At 41.8% G+C, this 16,604-nt stretch overlaps 1 protein-coding gene across 4 annotated transcripts in view; it reads left to right on the forward strand.

Annotated features, from left to right (window-relative positions):
• The first annotated feature begins 4,219 nt into the window (after nucleotides 1-4,219).
• Nucleotides 4,220-16,604, forward strand: part of Rnf14 (ring finger protein 14) — a 22,227-nt gene continuing 9,842 nt past the window's right edge. Inside the window, exons 1-6 of one of the 4 annotated variants that reach the window (XM_021214237.2) lie at nucleotides 4,220-4,380; nucleotides 5,091-5,166; nucleotides 7,349-7,521; nucleotides 7,982-8,143; nucleotides 9,217-9,368; nucleotides 15,565-16,095. In XM_021214237.2, coding sequence (XP_021069896.1) covers nucleotides 7,990-8,143; nucleotides 9,217-9,368; nucleotides 15,565-16,095 — 837 coding nt within the window. In that variant the 5' untranslated portion in view covers nucleotides 4,220-4,380; nucleotides 5,091-5,166; nucleotides 7,349-7,521; nucleotides 7,982-7,989. Of the gene's footprint in view, nucleotides 4,381-4,857; nucleotides 5,023-5,090; nucleotides 5,167-7,348; nucleotides 7,522-7,981; nucleotides 8,144-9,216; nucleotides 9,369-15,564; nucleotides 16,096-16,604 lie in introns of all 4 variants that reach the window. The other 3 variants (XM_029547006.1, XM_021214234.1, XM_021214238.1) reach the window with 3 other exon arrangements.

Consider the following 16,604-nt stretch of genomic DNA (forward strand, 5'->3'; position numbering starts at 1 on the left):
AGTCTCCACAGAACTCATTGCTTTCAGCACTCTCTTACAAGATCCCAAGGCAGCTCATTACACTCTGCTTATAGCATGCAACCACTTTACTAGTCTTCCACATTCCTCAAAAAAAAAAAAAAAAAAAGGGTCAGGTTCTTCACAGTAACAGCCCACTATCTGGTACTAATATCTATCTTAGTTTCTATTGCTATGATGAAACACTACGACCAAGGCAACTTGTAGAAGAAAGTTCATTTGGACTTATGATTTGTGATTTCAGAGGTCTAAGAGTCCATCACGTCTGAGAGCATGGGAGCAAGTGGCAGAACCAGGAAGCTGGGAGTGTGCATCTTGAGGTGCAAGTCTGAGTGAAGAGAACAGACTGGAAACAGGTAAGGCTCTTTAGTTTTAAAGCCCACCCCCAGTGACACACTTCCTTCAGCCAGGCCACACAACCTAAACTTCCCCCAAACAGGGCCAACAGCTAGGGACCAACTGTTCAAATGCCTTAAACTATACTAAGAGGGATACTTAAACCACCACAGTGGGATAGAGTAGTGATAGAATGCTGCCCTAATATATGTAAGTCCCTGGGTTCGAGTCCCAGAACTTAAAAAAAATAAAAATTCAAAAGTTAATGGTATGTCTGTGCTAGGCAGGGCTCACCATCTCCAGTATTCTTCAGGGACTGGGCAGAACTTATTTTTCCACACTGCTGTTGTCTCTAAGCATAAAGGGTCTGATTCAGGGGTGCTTGTGGATAGCAGTCTCTGAAAAGGAGGCTGTATGCCTGGGAAGTGAGTTCCTTGAGGCCCAGTGGAGGGCGATGAGTGTGCAAAGTCTGTTGACTTCTGTAGTAACCATCCCACTGAATGACTCATGCCCACTCTACTCATGGTCTGGGTCTACTCATCTGCTTAGCTACATGCTCCAATCTTCCACACCCGAGCCCCTTATCCGTGGACAGAGGATGGAGTTAGATCTCTTCCACTGACTTCTTACTCTTACCTATCATTATCCTATAAACCTATTTATTTATTTAGATATTTATTTAGGAGATAGGGTCTTTTGTTTTGTTTTGTTTTATTTATTTATTCACTTTACATTCTGATAGCAACCCCCTCCCCCCACCCCTGTCGATAGGGTTTTATTCTATAGGCCATACAAACTGGGATTCATTTCACTATGTAGCACAGGCTAGCCTCAGACTCATAGGAAGCCTCTTGCCTGAGCCTCCTAAATGCTGGGATTATAGGCATGTGCCACCAAGCCTGGCTTCATTATGTCATAAAGGTAGAAGCTAACGTCCACAAGACCTTTCGATTTTACAGCTTTGGGGAGGAACTATGTCTTCCTCTGCATTATTTATTGCAGCAAATTCTAATCCTCTCACATGCTACAGAAGAGTCAGACCATGAGGAATCTGTCCTCATCTTGGCTGCATCACTGTAGCAGTATTGGAAAGATCGCTTCTTCCTGGTAATACCATTCCTTCCTTTACAAAACAGGGAGGCAAAATTACCTAAGTCATGGGGTCCTGAGCTTTTAAATGAGATAAGGTATATAAAATACTTAATAGAAAGTTAGATACAAGGGAAAAGTTCAGTCTGAAAATTTAGCCAGGCATGTGAAACCAGAGAGAAAAACCTGCTGTTTTCATGGAGTCTAATGACAAGTTTATTAAAGAGGTCTAGCCAATCTCTTTCTCAAAACTACAGTCTAAATCTTTTAATTTGCTTTTAATTGCCATCAAATTATTAACTCTGCTTTGAAACACTCCCTTCCTCTCAGTGCTGTGCTGTGACCTCCAGTGTGAGGTCATGGCATGATGTCACAATTTACCCCTAGCTCCAACCTTGAGACTCTCTTGAGGTGATTCTTGAACCCCTTTGCTCTTTACATCTGAGAGATCTTGAGGTATTTGGTTTCATAGGAGGGTCTCTTTTCTCCCTTTGCATCTTTAAAGGGTATGTATTTCATTTGGTATCTCTTCCAGGGTATCTCACTTGGCTAAGACCTGAAGATTCTTATATGCTTGGCCTAGAGTCCCAGATCTGTAATCTGCTTTTCTAGGGGTTGGGGATGGTGTCCGGGGGGAAGGATACAGAATGAGAACGGGAGCTTATTAGATCATTTGAAGCACACTAGCTTGATGGTTCCCAGAAGTAAAACATTTCTGTATTCTGTTTAAATGTCACATATCAACGCTATATAAGTTCCCTCTTGTTTAATCAAGATACAATTCACCTGTACTAACAAGTTAACTCTTTAAAAAAATATACAATCGGTGGTGTCTAATACATCCACCAAATTGTACAATGGTTACTGCTAATTCTACATTGTTCTATTCCTCAAAAATACTAATGGTTACATCCCATAACCTTCCTGATAACCACTGACCTACTTGCTACCACTTTGCTTACTACAGACATTTTATGTAAATGGGAAAATATAAAATGTTGCCTTTTATATCTGACTTCTTTCACTTGGCATAATGTTTTCCAGGTTCATTCATGTTGGAGCATGTATTTGTATATTGTTTTTAATTGCTGAGTAATATTCTATTGTTGGATATACCACATTCTACTCATTCGTTGATGGAGTTTTGGATTTCCATTTTTTAGTTCTTGTACATATTGCTGCTATGTACATTTATATTTATAATCAAATATTTATGCAAATATAGTTTTTAGTTCTCCTGAGTATTATACCTAAGAGTAGAATTATTGAGTATTTTTTAACTTTATTTTGAGATATTTATTCTGAGAACCAGCCAAATTTTCTTTTTTCTTTTCTTTTTTTTTTTTTTTTGAGACAGGGTTTCTCTGTGTAGCCCTGGCTGCCCTGGAACTCACTCTGTAGACCAGGCTGGCCTCGAACTCAGAAATCCACCTGCCTCTGCCTCCCGAGTGCTAGGATCAAAGGCGTGTGCCACCACGCCCGGCTATAGTGTGTGTTGTCTTTTTACTTCCTTAGTAGGGTTCGTTGAAACACAAACATTTCTAATTTTCCCCCCACAGGCTCATGATAGTTTATTTAACTGTTGATCATGTTTTAACCTGTTAACAGGGAGGATATTTTCGATTGAAACCATTCCTTGCTTAACTAAGAATGGGTAAATAAATACATGATGTCTTAGAAAAATTGTCAAAGCAGGCATTTTTCTTTCTGTTTTAGTATTTTTAGATGCATGCAGCAGTCTTGTGTTTCTTCTCCTCGCCACATCTGTCCTAACAGCATTGAAGCCTTTCTTTTATTGGATATTTTCTTTAGTTGCATTTCAAATGTTATCCCCTTTCCAGGTCTCCCCTCTGGAAACCCCCCAATCCCACCCCCCTCAATATTTCTAATTTTTATAAATCCAATTTATGTTTCTTAAAACTATGTCTTTCCCAGCACTCAGGAGACAGAGGCAGGCAAATTTCTGAGTTCGAGGCCAACCTGGTCTACAAAGTGAGTTCCAGGACAGCCAGGGCTACACAGAGAAACCCTGTCTTGAAAAACCAAAAAGAAAAGAAAAAAGAAACTATGTCTTCTTTGAGTTCTTTTTATTTTATTTATTTATTTATTTATTTATTTATTTATTTTGGTTTTTTGAGACAGGGTTTCTCTGTATTGCCCTGGCTGTCCTGGAACTCACTCTGTAGACCAGGCTGGCCTCGAACTCAGAAATCTGCCTGCCTCTGCCTCCCGAGTGCTGGAATTAGAGGCGTGCCACCACTGCCCGGCGAGATGTAATTTTAAATCCGGCTAATTATGTCAATAATCATTGTGGCTTTTAATAACGTGTTGAGGCTGAGTTTCAATTTCCTATGTAAAAGAGACTAGCAAACAGAACCCGAATAATAGGACTTTGGAAAAGAGCAGGAAAATGTACATATAGCTCTAAGTACAGTACTTGAAGCCTTAATAAATGCAGCAGTTAATAAACGCAGTGAGTTAATGTGTTATTAAGGGAAACATGGGACGATGGATGCAGCATTCACCTCAAAGTGTGAATCCCAGGTCTGGGATTGACTATTTAAGGGAGTCTTTGCCCTTAGATAGACCGTTGCTTCAGGTTCACGTTAAGGGATTGGTTAAAAACTCTCGCTATTCAGAACCTGCATTTGTACAAATTTGAGGGTTGGAAGCTTGCACATACGGTAGGTGGAGGCGCCTGCAGCGAGGGGCCACGGCCTGTAGAGGGCGCGCAGGAGCCAGCCGCACTGACGGCGGCTGCGCAGAGCCCACCCTCCCGCCGGCATCGGCCCCTCTCAGCTGACAGTTCTGGAGACGGAAGAGGCGGTGCTCAGGTGCTGCGGCTGGTCTGCAGGCCTGGCCGGCAAGCGTCTGCCGAGGCCCAGTCAAGGGCATCCTGCGGAACTTTAGGGCCCCGCTCGGCCCAGCGGCCGGAAGGTACGGCGGGGAGGCGCTGTGAGCGCGCGAGGCAGAGCCGAGAGGCCGGGCTTGCCCTGTGGACACCCGGCTCTCCTGCTCGGGGAAAGAGCCGGGCGGCTCGGCTCCGTGGGCGCCGAGGGGACAGGGCGGGGCGGATGGGCCCTGCGCCTCTGGCACGCCCCGGGGACCGTTCCTCCGCGCCGTTGCTAGCCCCGGACCTGTAGCCCTGCCCGATCCTGTCCGCTGTTGCTGGGGCGGCGTCCAAACACGTCTGCATGGCGATTGGCAGACGGCGGGGCGACACCCGGGTTGACCCCAGCGCCAGCGCCTGAGCCTGCAGGGAGTGGCCGGGAAGATGAATCGGATTTTCCCAAGCTAGGAAAACCGGCGGAGGAGGGGCTTCGCGTCCTGCTGGAGTGGCTTCCGGTTTGCAACAGTAGCCTAATTAAATTTTGTCTGATGCTGCTAGGGTTTATCCTTGTTCCCGGCTTACAGGTGAAGACGTTACGCGTTTTATGCCCAGAGACAGTCCAGAGAAGAGCCCAGGCTGACATCTGTCTAGTTTTGATTAGTGAAGTAGTACTAAGACTTGCTTCAGGTGGTTGTGGCGTCTAGCGTCAGTTAGTGCACCGAAAGGGCTTAGCCCAGTGCCTGACACCGGTAAGAACTTACTAATTGTTACTGTTCTTACCAGTGTTACTGTGACAACCGTCCCAACTTCCTTCTAGGAGTGGAATGTGGCGAAGTGATCACTGACTGCTGTGCCCCTGGTCCTTCATTCCTGCGCATTGCATTTTACTCGAGGTATTTTCTCAGTGTCCAGGGCATGGCTTGATGCTAAGATAATAGGTAGATGGAAGAGACGTGGGCTTGTTACGTAAAGGACGAATGCAGGCTAGTAGGAAAGGAAGTGCAAGGTTCTTTTTTTTTAAAGAAGACAGTATCTGCTGGGAAACTATTATGTGGAGGTGGGACTTTAGAAGTTGCCCCCAAAGGTTAAGTGGATGGATTCAGAGGAAGTGAAAGCTAGCAACGTGAATTAAGGGCCACCTGGACCCAGTCTTTTGGTTGAGCGGGGGCCAGGTAGGATGAGGGGACTGTCAAAAAGGGGTGTATTTTGGAGTAAGGATTATCGGCCTAGTTCTGTACTTCTTGGAAATCTAGAATTATGCTTTCTCTGGATGCACATTTCAATTTCAGTAAATTGAAATGATAGATTAGCAAGGCCTTGTGACAGAATGACATGCAAACTCATGAAGTGTTCTGGTGTGTGTGTGTGTGTGTGTGTGTGTGTGTGTGTGTGAGAGAGAGAGAGAGAGAGAGAGAGAGAGAGAGAGAGAGAGAGAGATTGTGAGGATAGGTTATGCAATTAGAAAGACTGAGAGGGGAAATAGAGATTTTCAGGAAGGGAGGGGGGAATAATAGAACACATGTGATGTGAATGCTGAAAGGGGAGGGGCTGCTAAAGGGGGATGGGTACAAAACAGGATGGCAACACAGGGGAGGAATTTTTTTCATTTTGAGTTTTTGTTTTGGTTTGGTTTTGGTTTTGCTTTTTCAAGACAGGGTTTCTTTTTGTAACCCTGGCTGTCCTAGAACTCGCTCTGTAGACCAGGCTGGAACTCACAGAGATCTGCCAACCTGTGCGCCTGGGTACTGGGATTAAAGGTATATGCCACCACTGCCTGCCTAGGAATTCAAGGCTAAATGGAGAGGAATTTGAACAGAAGCAAATTATGTATGAAAAGGATGCAGTGAAACCTTATAGCTGATTTCTACAGAATGGGAAGCTAAACCCATTATTGTTTTAAGATGTTTTCCTGCCTTTAGAGCTATGTCACCTGCAAGGTTAATTTATGAGCAGATGAGAATAAAAGCCAAAGCAGATGGGAAATAGAGGCCTGACTTAATTGATCTTTAATATGGCCTGGGAATTAGAATTTTGCTATTGTTGTTTGTTTTTTCAAGACAGGGTTTTTCTGTGTAGCCTTAGCTGTTCTGGAACTTGCTCTGTAGACCAGGCTGGCCTCAAGCTCAGAGATGCACCGTCCTCTGCCTCCCAGGTGCTGGGATTAAAGGCGTGCCCCACCAACCCACCTGGGTAGTGGAATTTCAAAAAACAGTTTCCTCAGGAGATTCTGATGCTAACCTAAAACCATGAACTCAATAAATACATCTCTCGTATCTGAAAATTCTTTGTTTACAATGCAACAAAAAGCTTAATCTTGCCCTCAACAAGTGCTAGTTTATGGTCAGATTGTTATAAATTCAGTAAGGTCATGTGATTGTACTTAGTACCATACACATTGGTGTTTTATAAGCATAAACTAATTATGATACTAATTATGGTATGACTTATTTGAGAATCATTTCTGAAAACATGGTTTCAAAATTAAAGTTTTATGTAACATGTTTACACATAATTTCAAGATGTTCCTCACATTCCATAGCCCACCTATGGACCACACTTCTCTAAAACTAAACTCCAATTTAGAGGTCATTCTCCCACTAGAGCCTCAGTCATGGAGGCCTGGCTGTAAACATTGAGTAAATCTTCCATTCCATGTATGTATGCCCGGGTTCTGTTTTAAAATGTTATTCTACCTTCAGAGTTAACTATGTCACTTTCGAGGCTAATTTATTAGCAGGTAAGAATTAAAGCCAGAGGGGATAGGAAACAAAGGAACAGAAGTAGAAGAAAGAGGGAGAAAGCAAAAAAACAAATTTAAGATACTTGTTGGGCATGCTGTCACTTCTTATAACCACCTCAGTTACAGGTCTGAGGGCAGTCTGATAAGGTGATATTACTGGGGAACATGCAGTTGCCCTGTAACCATGTGACTCAGTCTGTTCTGGGAGAGTAATACTACCTGTGGATTAGAGTTGGTGTGGTAGATAGAGTGTTTGGCTGAAGTCATGATAGTACAGATAGGGAACTTGGATCTGGAAAGGATCATCACACATCTTCCCTGTTTCTTTTTTGCAGATGGCAGGATTTCTGTAGTATATCGGATGCAAATCCCACATCTTGGTTTCTTATCCAGCATCAGTCTAACTTCACTGGCTAGAAAATAAATGGGATTTGCACAAATTCCAAGCCAAAGTGAAATACAGATTGCAGCAGCATTAATATCCTTTTCTCCTGGTTGTTACTAACAGGTACTACGTGACCTAAAATGGAACATGTCTGTGCTTTAGACAGGGCTAAGCTTAAGCGGAGCTTAACTGCTGGGGAAAAGCAGTATTTTTTTTAAAAAAAAACAGAATTGTTTCAGATATTTCAGAAAAAAAAATGAGAAGAAAGAAAATGGAGTCATTTAAACGCTGTGCAGATTTTGTAGCAGCATCTTTTAGGATGCAGACTGTCTGTTGCTTTTGTTTCAGACTCCATTTCAGTTTCAGAAAGTAGTTGTAGGAAGCAAGGCAAAGTTGTCTTCCTGGATTAGACATTAAGCACACAGCGGACCAGCTGTTAGCTCTGGAGTGCCTGGGGAGTCTGTAGAAAAGAGTATGGCTAAGCCCTTTGCAGTTGTTTGTGAGGAAGTTTTATATACCATGAAACTTCTCCCATTGTTCATTCTTTTGTTAACTGATTTGAATGATTGTCTTCAATCATCAGCAAGTTCAATGTCGGCAGAAGACCTGGAAGCCCAGGAGGATGAACTACTGGCCCTGGCGAGTATTTATGATGCGGATGAGTTTAGAAAAGCTGAGTCTGTCCAAGGAGGAGAAACCAGGATCTATTTGGATCTGCCACAGAATTTCAAGATATTCGTGAGCGGTTAGTTAATAATAATATCTTTTTTTTTAATTGGATATTTTATTTATTTAGTTAATACCTTAACATAGCTTTTTCTAAATAGAAATTATTCTCAATTTCTTATACTTGTCGTTTGTGTCTATAGTCCTAAGGGATTATTGATAAGTATTAGTGGCACAGATTTAGTATATTTTCTGTTTTAAAAGAAAACTGGGGGAGGGGTGTAAAAGTTTTCCATTTGATCCTGCTTTTTTGGCCATTGAATTGAGATATCCTGTATATTTTATGCAGCTAATCTTCTGATTAGTAGTTGATCAGTACAGGCGTTGATGATCAGAGAAAATAAAAGAAAGCAGATAGTAATGTGTCGCTGCAAAGGGTCTTGGAGCTCCCTGGGGTGCCACATGGTTGATTTCTGCTTGATTTCTAGAATCAGGGCTGCAGGTGTGGGACAGGGGTGGGACAGGCGTGGGACAGGCGTGGGACAGGCGTGGGACATGCTGTTACTCTGCCTCCTTTTATTGGAGAAAATCAAAACTGTGGTTCCTTTGCAGCGATCTTGATGCACATTTCCTCACAATGTTTCTCTAGAAGCTGAGATCACTTAGATGAGCCTGTGGCTGTGTTGTGTGCTGTGTTTTGTCCTCAAGCCTGATACTATTTTGTTGGCACAAACTTCCCCAACCGATTCATAACTAGTTGGCATGTGCTGGTCTTAGTAAGTTGTAGTTGTCTCATAGAAATAAATGTCTTTTTCTCTAGATTGTGTCTTTGTCTACTATAAATCAACAGTTAAACAAACATTGTTAACGACTTTGTCCTTAGTGTTAGGAATTGTACCAGGAAGTGTTTACAAGAATGAGTTGTGTGGCTTTATACAGTACAGGACACCTAAGTAGATTTTTCAAGGGCTTAAAAGGTGCTGGTTTGTTTGTTTTTGAAGGCAGAGAATAGGAGCTTAACCTTAAGGATGGACAGTGCTTTGGGAGGGTTTTGTCCCCTTGACTACAGCATCAGGGCTGAGCACTGCTCGGTAGTTTGGGACACTCCAGTGTTGGTCAACTGATCCTTTCTGATTTTTGTTTTTGGTTCAGGCAATTCAAATGAGTCTCTCCAGAATAGTGGCTTTGAATACACCATTTGCTTTCTGCCACCACTTGTGCTGAACTTTGAACTGCCACCAGATTATCCATCCTCCTCCCCACCTTCATTCACACTTAGTGGCAAATGGCTGTCACCAACTCAGGTAGACCCAAAACTTAATTTCTCCTATCCATTTTTAGAAACTTTTAAAATTGTCTTTAATTGAAGACTACCTTGGTGATCTTTAATTCAGTGCATAAAGAACAAATGGATTTGATTTTGTAAATTTCCCCCTAGTGTTCATGACTCCTAATGCTAATGAATTGAAAATGCTTGATGATTTTAGAAGAATGGCAGGACTGGGGATGTGGCTCAGAGGTAGAAAAAATTCTTATCTCACATGTGCAAGGTCCTGGGTTTTAGCCTCAGTACTGGAGAAAGAAAGAATGGCAGTAAATAAAACTTAATTAATCCTTATGAATTGCAACAGCAATGATTTTTAATCAAGTGTATTGTTTCTTTTCCTTGAGACAAAGCCCTCCTTATTTTCCTTAGATAATGATATTATTTTTCTAGTTTCTTATTCATTCCTTAAATCAAAGATTTAATTGTAATTACAACAAAAAATTGAGCTAAATTTCTATAATAAGCAAATTCCTGAATAAATGTAATAGATGCTTCTCCATAAAATGTGTGTATTAGTAATGGATAACTGTCACTTAGTTGTAAGTGCACACTGATAGAAATGTGTGCAGTTCTTGTGGATACTTTCTGAGACTTGATACCTTATATTGAAAGCCTTCTTTCTCTCTGTGCTGTTTATCCTTTCCTAATAATATCAACTTGTCTATTAGTAGGTACTAATTGTACATATTTATGGGGCCAAGTGTGATATTTCAGTTGTGTAGAGCATGTATTGATCAAACTAGGGTAATTAGCATTTCTGACTCTATCATTTATGTCTGGAGCCTTCAAGCGCCTCTCTTCAACCTCAGGGTTTGATTAAGACGTAAATATGACTTGAAGCTAGTACAGTGTTCTGAGATGTGATAGATCAATAGCTACTTTTCTTGAAGTTATGAAGATCGATAAGCTGATATTAAGACAAAAGCTGTCTATTGTTGTTGACCTCAAGGTAATAGCTCATTAGTTTTTCCCTTTAGTCATACAGTTTTGATATGTTTGTTTATTTCTGAAGATAGAGTTTTGCTACAAAGTCCAGGCTGGGCTAAATCTCATGACTCCTCCTCCCTCCGCTTTCTGAGAGCTGGGATTATATGTGTACAACAACCCACTTGATTTTACTTTATAGTTTTTGTTCTTCCACCTAAGCTTTTCTATAAAGGTACCTTTGCAAGAATTAAGATTACAGTTTTAAAAGGAAGTTAAACTTTAAAGGGGATAATGCCTGTAGACTAGGAAAAGATACTGTAGTAACTCACCAGAAGCAGTAGGTAGAAGGTAGCTCATATCTGTTGAGGCTACCATTTGTGATCACTGACATTTAGCAAGTTCTTTAGATGTTTAGAGATCCATAGAGTTACTAATACTCTGCATACTTTCACGTGTTTTAAACACATGCACATAAAAAGGATAGGTTAATTGGATATATGACTTTCAGACCTACTTACTGCTAGCTTTGTGGTACTAGGGCATAGGGAAGGGTTCATTACTTTCTGTTTTTTAATTGGTTGTGTTTCTTTTTTCTTTTTTTCTTTTTGATTTTGATTTTGATATTCAAGACTGACAAGGTTTCTCTGTGTAACAGTCCTGACTGTCCTGAAATTCACTTTGTAAACCAGGCTGGCCTCAAACTCACAGATATCTGCCTGTCTCTGCCTTCTGAGTGCTATGACTAAAGGCATGTGCCTTTATAGTTGTGTTTCTTGGTTCAATCTTTGTTGCTATACCCTGACTCCATAGCGTTGTGAATTTTACCTGTAAAATCGTCACATGGACCTGTCATTCTCTGGTGGATGGATAGATAGAATCAGGAGTGCATCGAGTTATCTAGTATTTTTCCCTACTCCACCGTATACACACCTCTTTCCTCTCTATTCTCAACTTCACATTTATATGCATGTCTCTTCTGAAGTGGGACTGGAGAAGAAAGGAGAGAAAAGAATGGCCTCTTTATTAAATTTCACTTACATGGCATGCAGAACTTCCTCTTTAAATAGTTTTTACACTGGCTAGAGAGATAACTCAGCGGTTAAGAGTGCTGACTGCTCTTCCAGAGGTCCTGAGTTCAATTCCCAGCAACCACATGGTGGCTCACAGATGTCTGTAATGGAGTCTGATGTTCTCTACAGTATACTCATATACATAAATAAATAAATCTTAAAAATAGTTATTACGGGGCTGGTGAGATGGTTCAGCGGGTAAGAGCACCCGACTACTCTTCCGAAGGTCCGGAGTTCAAATCCCAGCAACCACGTGGTGGCTCAAACCATCCTTAACGAGATCTGACTCCCTCTTCTGGGGTGTCTGAAGACAGCTACAGTGTACTTACATATAATAAATAAATAAAATCTTAACAAAAAATAGTTATTACGCTTTGGGGCTAGAGAGGTAATGGCTCAGTGGTCAAGAACATTTGTTGTTCTTGCAGGAGACCCTGGTTTAATTCCCAGCACCACGTGCCAGTTCACAACCATCTATAACCCTAACTTCAGGGACTCCGATACTCTCTTCTGTATATATGCGGGCAAAGCACTTGAACATAAAAGTAAAACTCCTAGCATAAGTATGTCTTACATTTTACATTATTTTAGCAGGTTTCTCAAAAGGCATGGTTCATATTAAAAGCTTCAAGCAAATATGAAAAAGCTTTAGATGTCAGTAAATATTAAGTAAGTGCGTGTGCATGCAGAATTATCAGAAGCACCATACAGAGCAAGGAACAGAAAATGGTATTTTTTCATTGGGATTTAATTTACAAAATTTGCTTGCCATCTGGAAGGCTTGTTTTTAGGTGTTTACCTGCAAAAAGAGAAGCTGCTTATAATTTCTGAGCTCCAGCTACAAATATTTTGCATTTCTATTGGGAAATCCTCTTATGCCTGACTTCCTAAGGAGAAGGACCAGTTTTAGATGGAAAAGCTAAAACAGTTTAACTTTGATGGAAGTGAGAGCTTGTTTTGTGGCAGCAGAACCGGCGGAGGGCCTGGGCTTACTGCTCAGGGCCAGCGGCCCTCTGCCCTCTGCTTCCGTCTGCCCCAGACCACTGTGGAGGAGGAGGACTGTCAAGCTGTCAGTACTCTTGCTGAGTGCTGCTGCTGCTTGCCAAGCAGGGGGCCTGAATCCAGTCCCCTGACTGAAAGGAGAAACGTGTATTATAAAGGAAAACAACAAAGTTATTCCAGCTGGACTTGGCTAAAATCAGTTTTGAAACTTTGAACAATATTTTCAATTTAACAATTTTAAAAGAATTTTTGAGACAAAGTCTCAGGTGGTTCTGGCTGGTCTTCGGTCCACTGTATACTTGGGAGGCCCTTGAACTCCTGACCCTCCTCACTTCACCTCCCAAGTGCTGGGCTTGTAGGTGTGTGCTAGGATATTAGTTTACTTAAATTTATTCCAACTTAATAGATAATGTAAGTTGTATATGCTTATGGGGTTAAATATTTTGACATATAGGAATATGTAATATTTGCTTTATAGTGAAAACACTCAAAATCCTTTCTTCAGGTTTTTCTCCTCCTAGTTGTTTTTGAAATATATAGTGACTTTTGTTGTTTTCAGTCAGGGATTCTTGTAGTCCAGATTATCTCTATGTAGCTGAGACCAGCCTTAAACTCACAATTACCTTGCTTCTGCCTATCAAATGTTAGGCTGTCAGGCCTGTGCCATCACATTATTATCAACATCTCCTTACTGTGTGCACATGAGACCTCATGTTCCTGTAACTGTGACACAGTGAGCAGGAACCTAGGCAGTTGTCCTCCATTCCTCACTTCCCTGTCCTTGCCTGCATGTATGTCTGTGCACCACATGAATGCAGTACCCAGAGGCTAGAAAAGGGTATGAGGTCTCCTGAGACTGGAGTTCCAGATGGTTGTGAGCCACTCTGTGGGTTCTGGGAACTGAACTTGGGTCTTCTGGAAGAATAGCCAATGCTCTTAACTGCTGAGCCATCTCTCCAGCCCTTTCCCCTTAAAACAAAAACAAAACAAAACAAAAAAGCCAGGTGGTGATGGTACATGTCTTTAATCCCAGCATTCAGGAGGTAGAATCAGGCAGATCTCTTGAATTTGAGGCCAGCCTAGTCTACAGAGCAAGTTCCAGGACAGCTAAAGCTACACAGAGAGACCTTGTCTCAAAAAACAAAGCAAAGAACAAAAAAGGAAGATGACCTTAGACTCCTGATTCTTCTGCCTTGCTTAAGCAGGTATACTTAAAGCAGATATACTTAAAGGTATACCCTGCCATGCCTATGAGGTTATATTCTTAATATTTTACATATGAACAGAACCACTCAGTACTTGTGTTTCTGAGCCTGGTGATTCCCAGTTTCATCCATGTTGCAAATAAGAGGCTTTTCTGTTCTGTAGATGGGCAGTATTCCATTGTTATATATCCAGCTGTTGATGGGTGCTTAGGTTGTTTCCTTCCTTGGCAATAGTCAACAGCTCTGCAACATAGGAGTGTATATGATACACAAAATCTCATTTCCTGACAATATATACCTGGTAGTAGGATTGCTGGATTATATTGTAGTTCTGGTTTTGAGTCTTTGAGAAACCTTTACACTGTTTTTCACAGAGCTTTTCCACATCCTTGCCAGCATTCATTTTTTGATGCTAACCATTTGTGCCACTGCCTCACAGTATCTGGGTTTTACATCACCAAAGTTAGTGAAACATGTCTTCATTTATGAATTGTTAGGTATTGCCCTGTGTGCATGCTATGTATGCTTTCTGTCATTGAGTAATACCCCAGATATTACTTAATATTGCTTAATGCTTACTTAAATATCATTGCTTAAACCAGGTCTGGTAGCAGTAGCCTTTGATCTTCTTCAGTAGGCTGAGTGAGGCAGGAACATCAAAAGTTGAAGGGCTGGACCTTATGGCTCTGCAGGCAGAGGCACTTGTCCCCAAGCCTGATGACCTGAGTTTGATCCCTGAAACCAATTTGATTGAAGGAGAGAACTTGCTCATGCAAGCTGTCCTCTGATCCTCACATACAGTTCATGTGCATGCATCTTTGTACCCACACGTAATTACATACAAAATAAGTATATTTTTAAAAGCAAACCTGGGCAGCTTAGCAAGAGCATACCAAGTAAAGAGAAGACTCCAAACTCTAGCTCATGGTAGTGCATCTGCCCGGGATTCCATCTCCACTGTTACCAAAAAGAAAAAAGAAGCAGAGTATTTTGGAGACTTGTGCTTTTGAAATTTGTCATCTATGCTGGGTGTTAGTTACTTTGTCGGGTGTTGTATGCAGCATGACTATTGTCTCCCACCTGGTAGGTCACCCCTGCACTCCATTGTTCCCTGTGCTCCACAGAAGCTGTGAAGTTTGACAAAAGCTTTCCTCAGTGTTGAGTTGATTTTTGGGACTGGTGTATGTGTTGGGGGTGTGCCTTTAGTTTGGCTCTTTTGAGTGTGAATATCCAGTTTTTCCAGCACCATGTGTTGAAGACACTATCCTTTCTTAGATGTTTTTGTTTTGTTGTTTCTTGTGGACTAGATAAACAAGCACTCTACCGTTGAGCTGTGTTCCTGGTTTTGAATGATTCTTTTGTTGTTGTTTGTTTATTTATTTATTTATTTATTTATTTATTTATTTATGTTTCAGCCCATTTACTATTCATATGTGCCTCACACATTTCTGTTGGATAGATTTGTTATAGGAAGTACAATTAATTCAAAAGAGGAACAGAAGGGTGTAGGAGAAGAGAACACAGGTAACTACCACATTTTACTACCCAGATGCAAGTGCAGTGAGAGCTTGCAGGCTAGAATAGCTTCTGTGCAGTGTTCCTTTTCTAATCACACTCCAGACCACCTACAAGGAAGGGTAGGGCTCCTTAAGAGAAACAGTCCCTGTAGAACTAGATTCCTTCCTAACACGTGAGCTACAGAGTGATTCTAAAAGCTTAAAGTGTGCCCGTAGCTTAAACAGCAACCTGGTTCTATGTCCTGTGGCAGCCTGAATCTTCTAGATTCTGATTTTGATGTACTCTGGCTCATGTTGCTGAATAGTTGAAGAACAATTTGGTGAGAATGTTGGTACTGTTTTGTAAGTAAGAAAGAAATGTCAGGAAGTTATGCTAAAATAAGCTTCAGCAGATCAGGAGCTGGACTATCATCATCTTTTCAAATTCAGCATCCTCATGTGCTCTCTCCCAGCTCTCTGCTCTCTGCAAGCACCTAGACAACCTGTGGGAAGAACACCGAGGCAGAGTGGTCCTGTTTGCCTGGATGCAGTTTCTTAAGGAGGAGACCCTCACCTACCTGAATATTGTCTCTCCTTTTGAGCTCAAGATGGGGTCTCAGAAAAAAGCTCAGAGAAGGGCAACAGCCCAGGCCTCTTCCAGCACAGAGCTTGGTGTGGGAGGAGCTGCTGCGGCAGATGTAGACCAAGAAGAAACTGTGGATGAGAGAGCTGTACAGGATGTGGAATCACTGTCGACTCTGATCCAGGAGATCTTGGACTTCAACCAAGCTCGGCAGACGAAGTGCTTCAATAGTAAACTGTTCTTGTGCAGTATCTGTTTCTGTGAGAAGCTGGGTAGTGATTGTATGTACTTCTTGGAGTGCAAACATGTATACTGCAAAGCCTGTCTGAAGGATTACTTTGAAATCCAGATCAAAGATGGTCAAGTTAAATGCCTCAACTGTCCAGAACCACAGTGCTCTTCAGTGGCTACTCCTGGTCAGGTACTGTCCTCTGTCGATGTCATGTGCCCTCCAGGTCCTTTTTTATAAAGGGAATCATCTCAGAAATGTTTCTTTTGTTTCCTTTTGAAATAGGTTCTTTCTGTATATCCCAGACTGGACTAAACTCATGATCCTCATGCCTCCACTTCCCAAATGCTAACATTAAAGGTGGTTGCCACTATACTTGTATTATTTAACGGTGCTGAGGATCAACCCTAGGCCTCATATATGCTAGGCAAGCCCTTTTCCACTAAGTCACACCCCAACCGTCACAAACTTTCATGATAGTTCTTATGGGATAGAGCAAGTCCTTAGATGCAGTCCACATGTGTTTCATTGTGTCTTTTAAGAATGCTATAAGACGCCGGGCGTGGTGGCGCACGCCTTTTATCTCAGCATTTGGGAGGCAGAGACAGGTGGATTTCTGAGTTCGAGGCCAGCCTGGTCTACAGAGTGAGTTCCAGGGCAGCCAGGGCCACACAGAGAAACCCTGTCTCGAAAAACCAAAA

Source organism: Mus pahari, chromosome 15 (genome assembly GCF_900095145.1).
Source record: "Mus pahari chromosome 15, PAHARI_EIJ_v1.1, whole genome shotgun sequence".
NCBI lineage: Eukaryota > Metazoa > Chordata > Mammalia > Rodentia > Muridae > Mus > Mus pahari.